The following is a 13,411-nucleotide window of genomic DNA, read 5'->3' on the forward strand; positions in this document are numbered from 1 at the left end:
AGTAAAAATACTTTGACCCCATACACTTTGTTCTAAAATTGTGTTTATATAAGTGTGTGTGTGTGTGTGTGTGTGTGTGTGTGTGTGTGTGTGTGTGTGTGTGTGTGTGTAGCTAAATATACAAATGTATTTTTATCCTGCTTGTCTCAATTCACAAAAAACATGGGATGTTACTTATAGAACAATAAACAACTATACTTCACATGTATCTTGTTCCATAGACACTATAAGGGCAGGAATCTGGTTACTATGGGCAACCAGGCATCTTAAATAGAACTCACATCTGACCTAATCAATCCATAGGAAGGTATTGGGTAAAGCAGGAGTTACTAACATGATAGGTTAGGGTGCATTATGTTGGGAATGTTATTAGAATGAAACACAACAAATGTAGGAATCAGGAAAACATGGCATGTATGTGGGATATAAAGGAAATGAATTTGCATTTTTTTTATAAAAAAAAACCCGACATGTTTGACATGTGCAATACACATGTATTTGCTAATAATAAACATGTGTGCTGCTTGAGAGATTAACATATTTTACTATCGTTTAACATAATAACATTTCCATGTGTGAAACTACATAGTTCGTTGCAATAGTACGACGCGCGTGCGCATTGCGCTGCATACGCATGCACAGAAGTGCCTTTTTTTGGTACATACCATCTCTGAGAGTGCTAGAGCTACAATGGACTGTTGATGCGTTTGCATTGCAAACAGCTGCGTCCTATCGGCAATGATTAGCTAGGTGCGGCTGTTCTCTAGCTGTGCGCAGCCCTAGACTTACTCTTTTGCTGCAAGCGCCTGGTGTGTACCAGCAACGGGCAGCTTCGCTGCGGGGCGAAAACCAAACCTACAGACCTTAGCATACTCCCCCACAAGACACCCACCTCCATGCCCCTTTTCGCTAGCCAACGAAGCCATTGCCCCGCACCGCCTTCAACACGCCTCTTTGTGGCTGCAAACACAGAAAGCCTGTGTATTTCTGCACATTCGTTGTACGGCGCGCTGCTTGCAATGCGTAGAATCGCTGCGAACTCTGAACGACCGCCTAGATCCTTAAATACCAAAGTGACTGTCACTGTATGAAGTGTAGACAAATTGCATATGTATAATCCTATTTGTTCTCAATAAAATTGGACATTATTAACTAAAAAATTTTATTATTATTTTGTGGGTTATTCAGGATGAAGATCTGACTAATATTAAGGTAGAAGATATAGAGGGAGAAGAAGAGACGTATGTGACTGATATGAAGGCAGAAGATATAGAGGGAGAAGAAGAGACGTATGTGACTGATATGAAGGCAGAAGATATAGAGGGAGAAGAGACGTATGTGACTGATATGAAGGCAGAAGATACAGAGGGAGAAGAAGAGACATATGTGACTGATATGAAGGCAGAAGATATAGAAGGAGAAGAAGAGACGTATGTGACTGATATGAAGGCAGAAGATATAGAGGGAGAAGAGACGTATGTGACTGATATGAAGGCAGAAGATATAGAGGGAGAAGAAGAGACGTATGTGACTGATATGAAGGCAGAAGATATAGAGAAAGAAGAAGAGACATATGTGACTGATATGAAGGCAGAAGATATAGAAGGAGAAGAAGAGACGTATGTGACTGATATGAAGGCAGAAGATATAGAGGGAGAAGAAGAGACATATGTGACTGATATGAAGGCAGAAGATATAGAAGGAGAAGAAGAGATGTATGTGACTGATATGAAGGCAGAAGATATAGAGAAAGAAGAAGAGACATATGTGACTGATATGAAGGCAGAAGATATAGAAGGAGAAGAAGAGACGTATGTGACTGATATGAAGGCAGAAGATATAGAGGGAGAAGAAGAGACATATGTGACTGATATGAAGGCAGAAGATATAGAAGGAGAAGAAGAGATGTATGTGACTGATATGAAGGCAGAAGATATAGAGGGAGAAGAAGAGACGTATGTGACTGATATGAAGGCAGAAGATATAGAAGGAGAAGAAGAGACGTATGTGACTGATATGAAGGCAGAAGATATAGAGGGAGAAGAAGAGACATATGTGACTGATATGAAGGCAGAAGATATAGAAGGAGAAGAAGAGATGTATGTGACTGATATGAAGGCAGAAGATATAGAGGGAGAAGAAGAGACGTATGTGACTGATATGAAGGCAGAAGATACAGAGGGAGAAGAGACGTATGTGACTGATATGAAGGCAGAAGATATAGAGAAAGAAGAAGAGACGTATGTGACTGATATGAAGGCAGAGGATATAGAGGGAGAAGAAGAGACGTATGTGACTGGTATGAAGGCAGAAGATATAGAGGGAGAAGAAGAGCCGTATGTGAGAGGTGATCAGCAGTGTAAGGAGGAGGAAATCCCTACAGATACCAGCACAGGTGAGTAATGAGCACTTATTACAGAAAAGAATCAAATATTCTCCTTGCTCACTTATGCTACATCCTCCTCTGTCAGTACAGACTAATGAGGGATATGTATCTGCCCAGTGGGGGAGTCAGTGGTGATAATCCCCTAATAGACTCCTGCTCTCCTCACATAATATCATTGTGTGCTACCAGCCCCTAAAGGGAATGTAGTCAATACGTCAAAATTTTCAGTGTTGACATTCATACTTTTAAGACATAATAAAAAATAGTTTTGAATATTGTACTTATAGGGGGTATTCAAGTAAGTGCGTTTTTTTTCGACTGGTCGAATAAATGCCACTAATTCGACACGGTATTCAAATTTGGGCCTGTTTTTTAATCCATTTTCACTCATGTTGTTATACTTTTTCTCTGACGTCCTAAGTGGATGCTGGGACTCCGTAAGGACCATGGGGATTAGCGGCTCCGCAGGAGACTGGGCACAACTAAAGAAAGCTTTAGGACTACCTGGTGTGCACTGGCTCCTCCCACTAAGACCCTCCTCCAGACCTCAGTTAGATTCTTGTGCCCGGCTGAGCTGGATGCACACTAGGGGCTCTCCTGAGCTCCTAGAAAGAAAGTATATTTAGGTTTTTTATTTTACAGTGAGATCTGCTGGCAACAGACTCACTGCAGCGAGGGACTAAGGGGAGAAGAAGCGAACCTACCTAACAGGTGGTAGTTTGGGCTTCTTAGGCTACTGGACACCATTAGCTCCAGAGGGATCGACCGCAGGACCCGACCTTGGTGTTCGTTCCCGGAGCCGCGCCGCCGTCCCCCTTATAGAGCCAGAAGCATGAAGAGTCCGGAAAATCGGCGGCAGAAGACATCGGTCTTCACCAAGGTAGCGCACAGCACTGCAGCTGTGCGCCATTGCTCCTCATGTACACCTCACACTCCGGTCACTGATGGGTGCAGGGCGCTGGGGGGGGGCGCCCTGAGGGCAATATAAGACACCTTGGCTGGCAAATCATCACAATATATAGTCCCAGGGCTATATATGTGATAAATTACCCCTGCCAGAATCCATAAAAAAGCGGGAGAAAAGTCAGCCGAAAAGGGGGCGGGGCTTCTCCCTCAGCACACTGGCGCCATTTTTTCTTCACAGTGCAGCTGGAAGACAGCTCCCCAGGCTCTCCCCTGTAGTTTTCAGGCTCAAAGGGTTAAAAAGAGAGGGGGGGCACTAAATTTAGGCGCAATATATGTATACAAGCAGCTATTGGGGGAAAAATCACTCAGTTATAGTGTTAATCCCTGCATTATATAGCGCTCTGGTGTGTGCTGGCATACTCTCTCTCTGTCTCCCCAAAGGACTTTGTGGGGTCCTGTCCTCAGTCAGAGCATTCCCTGTGTGTGTGTGTGCGGTGTGTCGGTACGGCTGTGTCGACATGTTGGATGAGGAAGGTTACATGGAGGCGGAGCAGAGGCCGATAAATGGGATGTCGCCCCCTGTGGGGCCGACACCAGAGTGGATGGATAGGTGGAAGGTATTAACCGACAGTGTCAACTCCTTACATAAAAGGCTGGATGACGTAACAGCTGTGGGACAGCCGGCTTCTCAGCCCGCGCCTGCCCAGGCGTCTCAAAGGCCATCAGGGGCTCAAAAAAACGCCCGTTACCTCAGATGGCAGACACAGATGTCGACACGGAGTCTGACTCCACTGTCGACGAGGTTGAGACATATACACAATCCACTAGGAACATCCGTTACATGATCTCGGCAATGAAAAATGTGTTACGCATTTCTGACATGAACCCAAGTACCACATAAAAGGGGTTTTATTTTTCGGGAGAAAAAGCAGCCAGTGTTTTGTCCCCCCATCAGATGAATGAATGAAGTGTGTAAAGAAGCGTGGGTTCCCCCGATAAGAAACTGGTAATTTCTAAAAAGTTACTGATGGCGTACCCTTTCCCGCCAGAGGATAGGTCACGTTGGGAGATATCCCTTAGGGTGGATAAGGCGCTCACACGTTTGTCAAAAAAGGTGGCACTGCCGTCCTAGGATACGGCCACCTTGAAGGAGCCTGCGGATAAAAAGCAGGAGGCTATCCTGAAGTCTGTATATACACACTCAGGTTATATACTGAGACCTGCAATTGCCTCAGCATAAATAGTGCTGCTGCAGCGTGGTCTGATACCCTGTCAGATAATACTCTAAGACAGGGAGAATATTTTGCTAACATAGAGCATATTAAAGACGTCGTCTTATATATATAAAGGATGCACAGAGGGATATTTGCCGGCTGGCATCCAGAATTAATGCAATGTCCATTCTGCCAGGAGGGTATTAGAAACCCGGCAGTGGACAGGTGATGCTGCCTGTAAAAGGCACATGGAGATTCTGCCTTATAAGGGTGAGGAATTGTTTGGGGATGGTCTCTGGGACCTCGTATCCACAGCAAAAGCTGGGAAGAAATTTTTTTACCTCAGGTTTCCTCACAGCCTAAGAAAGCACCGTATTTTCAGGTACAGTCCTTTCGGCTTCAGAAAAGCAAGCGGGTCAAAGGCGCTTCCTTTCTGCACAGAGACAAGGGAAGAAGGAAAAAGCTGCACCAGCAGCCAGTTCCCAGGATCAAATATCTTCCCCCGCTTCCTCTGAGTCCACCGCATGACGTGGGGCTCCACAGGTGGAGACAGGTGCGGTAGGGGCGCGTCTCGGGAACTTCAGGGACCAGTGGGCTTGCCCACAGGTGGATCCCTAGGTTCTGCAAATGTTATCACAGGCATACAGGCTGGAGTTCGAGGCGACTCTCCTCGCCGTTACCTCACATCAGCCTTGCCTGCTGCCCTCGGATAAAGGTAGTACTGGCGGCAATTCACAAGCTGTACTTCCAGCAGGTGAAATCAACGTACCCCTCCTTCAACAAGGCCGGGGTTACTATTCCAAAATGTTGTGGTACCGAAACCAGACGGTTCGGTAAGACCCATTCTAAAATTGAAAGCCTTGAACACTTATATACGAAGGTTCAAATTCAAAATGAAATCGCTCAGGGTGATTATTGCAAGCCTGGAGAATTTCATGGTATCACTGGACATCAAGGATGCTTACCTGCATGTCCCTATTTACCCTCTTCACCAGGAGTACCTCAAAATTGTGGTACAGGATTGTCATTACCAATTCCAGACGTTGCCGTTGGTCTGTCCCCGGCACCGAGGTATTTATCAAGGTAATGGCCGAAATAATTATCCCGTACTTGGACGATCTCCTTATAAAGGCGAGGTCCAGGGAGCAGTTGTTCGTCGGAGTAGCACTATCTCGGGAAGTGCTACAACAGCACAGCTGGATTCTGAATATTCCAAAGTCGCAGCTGGTTCCTACGACGCGTCTACTGTTCCTGGGTATGGTTCTGGACACAGAACAGGATAAAAAGGGTTTCTCCCGGAGGAGAAGTCCAAGGAGTTGTCGTCTCTAGACAGAGACCTCCTAATACGTATACAGGTATCGGTGCATCAATGCACGCGAGCCCTGGGAAAGATGGTAGCTTCTTACGAAGAAATTCCATTCGCCAGGTCCCATGCAAGGATTTTCCAGTGGGATCTGTTGGACAAGTGGTCCGGGTCGCATCTTCAGATGCATCGGCGGATAACCCTGTCTCCAAGGGCCAGGGTGTCGCTGTTGTGGTGGCTGCAGAGTGCTCATCTTCTAGGGGGCCGCAGATTCGGCATACAGGACTGGGTCCTGGTGACCACAGATGCCAGCCTTCGAGGCTGGGGGGCAGTCACACAGGGAAGAAACTTCCAAGGCTATGGAAAAGTCAGGAGACTTCCCTACACATAAATATTCTGGAACTAAGGGCCATTTACAATGCCTTAAGTCAGGCTAGGCCCCTGCTTCAACACCGGCCGGTGCTGACCCAGTCAGATAACATCACGGCGGTCGCTCATGTAAACCGACAGGGCGGCACAAGAAGCAGGATGGCGAGGGCAGAAGCCACAAGGATTCTCCGATGGGCGGAAAATCATGTGTTAACACTGTCAGCAGTGTTCATTCCCGGAGTGGACAACTGAGAAGCAGACTTTCTCAGAAGACACGACCTCCACCCGGGAGAGTGGGGGACTTCATCCAGAAGTCGTCCAAATGATTGTACACCGTTGGGAAAGGCCACAGGTGGACATGATGGCGTCCCGCCTCAACTAAAAGTTACAAAGATATTGCGCCAGGTCAAGGACCCTCAGGCGATAGCTGTGGACGCTCTGGTAACACCGTGGGTGTACCAGTCGGTGTATGTGTTCCCTTCTCTGCCTCTCTTACCCAGGGTAATGAGAATAATAAGAAGGAGAGGAGTAAGAACTATACTCATTGTTCCGGGTTGGCCAAGAAGAGCTTGGTAACCAGAACTCCAAGAAATGATCTTAGAGGACCCATGGCCTCTGCCGCTCAGACAGGACCTGCTGCAGCAGGGGGCCTGTCTGTTCCAAGACGTACCGCGGCTGCGTTTGACAGCATGGCGGTTGAACGCCGGATCCTGAAGGAAAAGGGAATTCCGGAGGAAGTTATCCCTACGCTATTTAAAGCTAGGAAAGAAGTGAACGCAAACCATTATCACCGCATATGGCGGAAATATGTTGCGTACTGTGAGGCCTGGAAGGCCCCAAAGGAGAAATTTCAGCTAGGTCGATTTCTGCACTTCCTACAGTCAGAGGTGACTATGGGCCTAAAATTGGGTTCCATCAAGGTCCAGATTTCGGCTCTATCGATTTTCTTCCAAAATTGAACTGGCTTCACTGCCTGAAGTTCAGACTTTTGTTAAGGGAGTGCTGCATAGTCAGCCCCCGTTTGTGCCTCCAGTGGCACCGTGGGATCTCAACGTGGTGTTGGATTTCCTGAAGTCGCATTGGGTTGAGCCACTTAAATCCGTGGAGCTATAATACCTCACGTGGAAAGTGGTCATTCTGTGGGCCTTGGCGTCGTGTATCAGAATTGGCGGCTTTGTCATACAAAAGCCCTTATCTGTATTTTATAAGGATAAGGCGGAATTGAGGACTCGTTCCCAATTCCTTCCTAAGGTGGTATCAGTTTTTCATGTGAACCAACCTATTGTGGTGCCTGCGGCTACTTGGGACTTGGAGGATTCCAAGTTACTGGACGTAGTCAGGGCCCTGAAAAGTATATGTTTCCAGGACAGCTGGAGTCAGGAAAACTGACTCGCTATTTCTCCTGTATGCACCCAACAAGCTGGGTGCTCCTGCTTCTACGCAGACGATTGCTCGCTGGATCTGTAGCACGATTCAACTTGCACATTCTGCGGCTGGACTGCCGCACCCTAAATCTGTAAAAGCCCATTCCACGAGGAAAGTGGGCTCTTCTTGGGCGGCTGCCCGAGGGGTCTCGGCTTTACAACTTTGCCGAGCTGTTACTTGGTCGGGTTAAAACATTTTTGTAAGAGTCTACAAGTTTGATACCCTGGCTGAGGAGGACCTAGAGTTTGCTCATTCGGTGCTGCAGAGTCATCCGCACTCTCCCGCCCGTTTGGGAGCTTTGGTATAATCCCCATGGTCCTTACGGAGGCCCAGCATCCACTTAGGACGTCAGAGAAAATAAGATTTTACTCACCGGTAAATTTATTTCTCGTAGTCCGTAGTGGATGCTGGGCGCCCATCCCAAGTGCGGATTGTCTGCAATACTTGTATATAGTTATTGCCTAACTAAAGGGTTATTGTTGAGCCATCTGTTGAGAGGCTCAGTTATATTTCATACTGTTAACTGGGTATAGTATTACGAGTTATACGGTGTGATTGGTGTGGCTGGTATGAGTCTTACCCGGGATTCAAAATCCTTCCTTATTGTGTCAGCTCTTCCGGGCACAGTATCCTAACTGAGGTCTGGAGGAGGGTCTTAGTTGGAGGAGCCAGTGCACACCAGGTAGTCCTAAAGCTTTCTTTAGTTGTGCCCAGTCTCCTGCGGAGCCGCTAATCCCCATGGTCCTTACGGAGTCCCCAGCATCCACTTAGGACGTCAGAGAAATAGATTTACCGGTGAGTAAAATCTTATTATTTTTTTTGTCGAATCGGCATTGGTGAAAATTGCGGCAAAAAATGGGTGAAACGCCTGCGAATACGCCAAGACCAGTGGATCGGCAGCGAATTTGCAGATACACAAGGTTTTCGCCAGTGCCAGGGTTTTTTGATCAGACGGGCATTAAATAGGTTTAATGTAAATTTGACCTAAAAATGGACGAAGTGAAGTTTTTTTGACAGGTCGACAAAACAGCTTTAATTGAATACCCCCCTTAGCCTTACATATGCCATTACATGTGTTATGGGTAATCATTGATATTTCTATTTATTGTATTCCCAACAGATGGCTGTAACAGAAGAAATATATGGCAGGAACATCTCCCTTTATCTCCAGACTGTGAAATAGAAGATCACATCACAAGAGATTCTCCAGTAGAAATCCCTATAACCTCAGTTATGCATTCAGTAATACGTAGTACAGATATGACATTTGATCCCATTTATTATAAGGAATGTTCTGATAGAGCAAATACCAAATGCTTTACACAGGACACAAAGCTTATTACCCATCAGCTAGATAAGATATTTCCATGTTCTGAGTGTGTGAAATGTTTTACACGGAAATCACATCTTATTACCCATGAGAGAAGTCACACAGGTGAGAAGCCATTTCCATGTTCTGAGTGTGGGAAATGTTTTACACAGAAATCACATCTTGTTATACATGAGAGAAGACACACAGGTGAGAGGCCATTTACATGTTCTGAGTGTGGGAAATGTTTTATAGAGAAATCACATCTTGTTACACATGAGAGAATTCATACAGGTGTGAAACTATACTCATGTTCTGAGTGTGGGAAATGTTTTACATATAAATCATATCTTGTTATACATCAGAGAAGTCACACAGGTGAGAAGCCGTATTCATGTTCTGAGTGTGGGAATAGTTATACACATAAATCAGACCTAATAATACATGAGAGAAGTCACACAGGTGAGAAGCCTTTTCCATGTCCTGAGTGCGGGAAATGTTTTACGCAGAAATCACACCTTGTTAGACATGAGAGAATTCACACAGGTGACAAACTATATTCATGTTCTGAGTGTGGGAAATGTTTTACACAGAGATCAGGTCTTGTTATACATGAGAGAAGTCACACAGGTGAGAAATTATTTCCATGTTCTGAGTGTAGGAAATGTTTTACACGGAAATCAGACCTAATTATACATGAGAGAAGTCACACAGGTGAGAAGCCATTTACATGTACAGAGTGTGGGAAATGTTTTTCACAGAAATCACGTCTTGTTATACATGAGAGAAGACACACAGGTGAGAGGCCATTTACATGTTCTGAGTGTGGGAAATGTTTTATAGAGAAATCACATCTTACTACACATGAGAGAAGTCACACAGGTGACAACCCATATTCATGTTCTGAGTGTGGGAAATGTTTTGCACAGAAATCAAGCCTTGTTATACATGAGAGATTACACACAGGTGAGAAACCATTTCAATGTTCTGAATGTGGGAAATGTTATGCACAGAAATCAGCTCTTATTACACATGAGAGAATACACACAGGTGAGAGACCATTTCCATGTTCTGAGTGTAGGAAATGTTTTACAAAGAAATCAGACCTAACTATACATGAGAGAAGTCACACAGGTAAGAAGCCATTTCCATGTCCTGAGTGCGGGAAATGTTTTACGCAGAAATCACACCTTGTTAGACATGAGAGAATTCACACAGGTGACAAACTATATTCATGTTCTGAGTGTGGGAAATGTTTTACACAGAGATCAGATCTTGTTATACATGAGAAAAGTCACACAGGTGAGAAATTATTTCCATGTTCTGAGTGTAGGAAATGTTTTACACAGAAATCATACCTAATTATACATGAGAGAAGTCACACAGGTGAGAAGCCATTTACATGTACTGAGTGTGGGAAATGTTTTTCACAGAAATCACGTCTTGTTATACATGAGAGATGTCACACAGGTGAGAAACCATGCTCCTGTTCTGAGTGTGGGAAATGTTTTACATATAAATCAAATCTTGTTATACATCAAAGAAGTCACACAGGTGAGAAGCCATATTCATGTTCTGAGTGTGGAAATTGTTTTACACGGAAATCAAATCTTTTTCTACATAAGAGAAGTCACACAGGTGAGAAGCCATATTCATGTACTGAGTGCGGGAAATGTTATGCAAAGAAATCCATTCTTGTTCAACATGAGAGAGTTCACACAGGTGTGAAATTATTTTCAAGTTTTGAGGTTGAGAAACGTTTTACACATAAATCACATCTTGTTATACATCAGAGAAGTCACACAGGTGTGAAGCCTTTTCCATGTTCTGAGTGCGGGAAATGTTTTTCACAGAAATCAGTTTTGGTTAGACATAAGAAAAGTCACACAGGTGAGAAGCCATTTCCATGTCCTGAGTGTGGGAAATATTTTTCACAGAAATCAGTTTTGGTTAGACACAAGAAAAGTCACACAGGTGAGAAGCCATTTCCATGTTTTGAGTGTGGGAAATGTTTTTCACAGAAATCAGTTTTGGTTAGACATCAGAGAAGTCACACAGGTGAAAAGCCATTTCCATGTTCTGAGTGTGGGAAATGTTTTTCACAGAAATCAGATCTGGTTAAACATGAGAGAAGTCACACAGGTGAGAAGCCATATTCATGCTTTGATTTAGGGTAGTGGTAGAAATCAGATGTTACTAAACATTAAATTATTCACACACACATTTAAACAGGTGAAACTTTGCATGTTTGCAGGGAAAATATTTTATCTAAAATTTATTAAGAACATATTAAGCATAGTGCTTCACCAAAGGCTTTTCATTAACGTCATTGACGGGTGGAGCTGTCATTGATTGTGCTACGGTTCAACTTGTATCCTTGTTTTGCAATTTGTTAGAGTAGGCATTGGTATGTTATTACCCAAATAGTATGAGTGTAGTATGACATGAACCGTGCCCAAGGAGATTAATGAAGCCTAAACTCCTCTCCCATCCATATGGTCTGATATCTGACAGACATGTTCCTTGTGATGTCCTCCCCACCTGCATTTTCCTGTGATTTACCATTTATTTCTCACCACGTTACCTCTAACTATTTTACCACTGCTGATTTTCAGCAGCCTCTCTCGCTAACCTGTCTTCACTTTTTTCACAATATATTTTTTTCACTATAGTGTTGCCCTGGGGTCCCACGGCTGCTTAGGTTTGGCGTGTCCTGCACCCTGGACTTGTACTCCCCAATATGTTAGGGACTTGCCCGATTAATGAGGTCACCTGGACGCTGGTGAGGAAGCCGTTATTTATGGCCAAAATTATGCAAAGAACCTCCTTCAAAATGCAAAATTTTATTCCAGTGATTATTATTAAGCAATTGGTAGTGTTTCAATTGTACATCTGGAGCCTTGTATTTGTGTGTGGAATGAGCAGTTGGTTTGCCCATATTAAAACACTCGTACAAAAGGCAGATTGTCCAGTGCATCCTCCTATCATGTCATTGGTGGGAGTGGCCACCCACGTGTAAGACAGGCAAATGCCAGTTAGGCTTTGATAGCCATAGAAACATACACAAATCATGTTGTATCACTATCATGGTCAAAAACCATTTATAAAATGGTGGGTGTGGCCTTACTTGTATTCTCCTGCTAATACAGATCAAAGCGCCGTGACTCAGATGTCCCGTCTCGTACGGCGCTGATATTGGGAACCGGTCTGAAGATCGACACTGTCTAGATCGACAATGTTTAGGTCGACCACTATAGGTCGACAGGGTTTCTAGGTCGACATGTGCTAGGTCAAAAGGTCGACATGAGTTTTTGTTTTTATGTCTTTTTGAACTTTTTCATACTTACCGATCCACGTGGACTACGATTGGAACGGTAATCTGTGCTGAGCGAATGCTTTGCTCGCCATGCGAGGGGACACGGTGCACTAATTTGGCTTCCCGGTCACTGTACGCAGAAAACAACACAAAAAAAACTCATGTCGACCTTTTCACCTGTCGACCTTGCACATGTCGACCTAGAAACCCTATCGACTTAGTGACTGTCGACCTATAGTGGTAGACCTAAACATTGTCGATTTGATCCACATCCCTGATATTAACGTGTAGTCATCCAATCATAATTAATGAGCATCCTCATGTGTCACTATTATAAAGTAATTTGCCGTAGTTCAGAGATGAAATGTCCTGCTCTAAATGATATGGTGTGTATATTTTATTTATTTCAACAGGTTCCTATAAAATATATATATATATATATATATATATATATACAGGGAGAGAAACACAATCCAATTACAGAACATACTCCTATCAGAATAAACCTAAATATCAGTAGGGGAAAGGATAGAATACTGAGAAGAACCATGTAGGTGAGCAAATTGCTACTTATTGCTGCTAGAAAATAAGGAACTCTGGCTAGTAGTGTAATAACGGAATGGAGAAGTAATAGTAGAGATGTGTGCCAACCCCATATTTTGGTTTTAGATCTGTATCTCCCTCGTGTTTTGGATCTGTATTTGGTTTTGCCAAATCTGCTGTTGTGTGTTTTGGTTGTGGATCTGTATTTTTGTCAAAAAATCATAAAAACAGCTAAAATCACAGAATTTGGGTCTATTATTGTTCCTACAGTATTATTAACCTCAATAACATTAATTTCCACTCAATTTTGACCACCTCACAGCTCACAATATTTTCATCCATTTTAGGCCAAAGGCTGAAGCGAGCTGGCTGGTTACTAAACGACAGAGCAGCGGCACAAACATACAGTGCAAGATGGAATTGTCCTTGTACCCTCCCTCCCACCCTTATGTTGGATATTAAAAAGGACATGCACCGTTTAAAAAAACCATGCACTTCAGCAACAGGGACTGACACACTAGTAGCTGAAGTGCTTGCTTTGTTTAGGCCCCCACACAAACATTTTTTGAAGAACTTTTGGTGCCCATTCACTTGTTCGATAGGGCATACAATCCTTCGATTTCGACACCATTTGTGAGAG

The 13,411-nt window shown here is 44.0% G+C and overlaps 1 protein-coding gene across 4 annotated transcripts in view; it reads left to right on the top strand.

The window, feature by feature from the left end:
* The window catches only part of LOC135054694 (zinc finger protein 585A-like), a 139,550-nt gene extending 126,583 nt beyond the window's left edge, over positions 1-12,967 (top strand). For all 4 annotated transcript variants that reach the window (XM_063957961.1, XM_063957960.1, XM_063957963.1 and 1 more), the window contains 2 exons: positions 1,189-2,395; positions 8,724-12,967. In XM_063957961.1, coding sequence (XP_063814031.1) covers positions 1,189-2,395; positions 8,724-11,089 — 3,573 coding nt within the window. In that variant the 3' untranslated portion in view covers positions 11,090-12,967. The remainder of the gene's footprint in view (positions 1-1,188; positions 2,396-8,723) is intronic.
* Positions 12,968-13,411: the final 444 nt, after the last annotated feature.

Source organism: Pseudophryne corroboree, chromosome 3, assembly GCF_028390025.1.
Source record: "Pseudophryne corroboree isolate aPseCor3 chromosome 3, aPseCor3.hap2, whole genome shotgun sequence".
Taxonomy (NCBI): Eukaryota; Metazoa; Chordata; class Amphibia; order Anura; family Myobatrachidae; genus Pseudophryne; species Pseudophryne corroboree.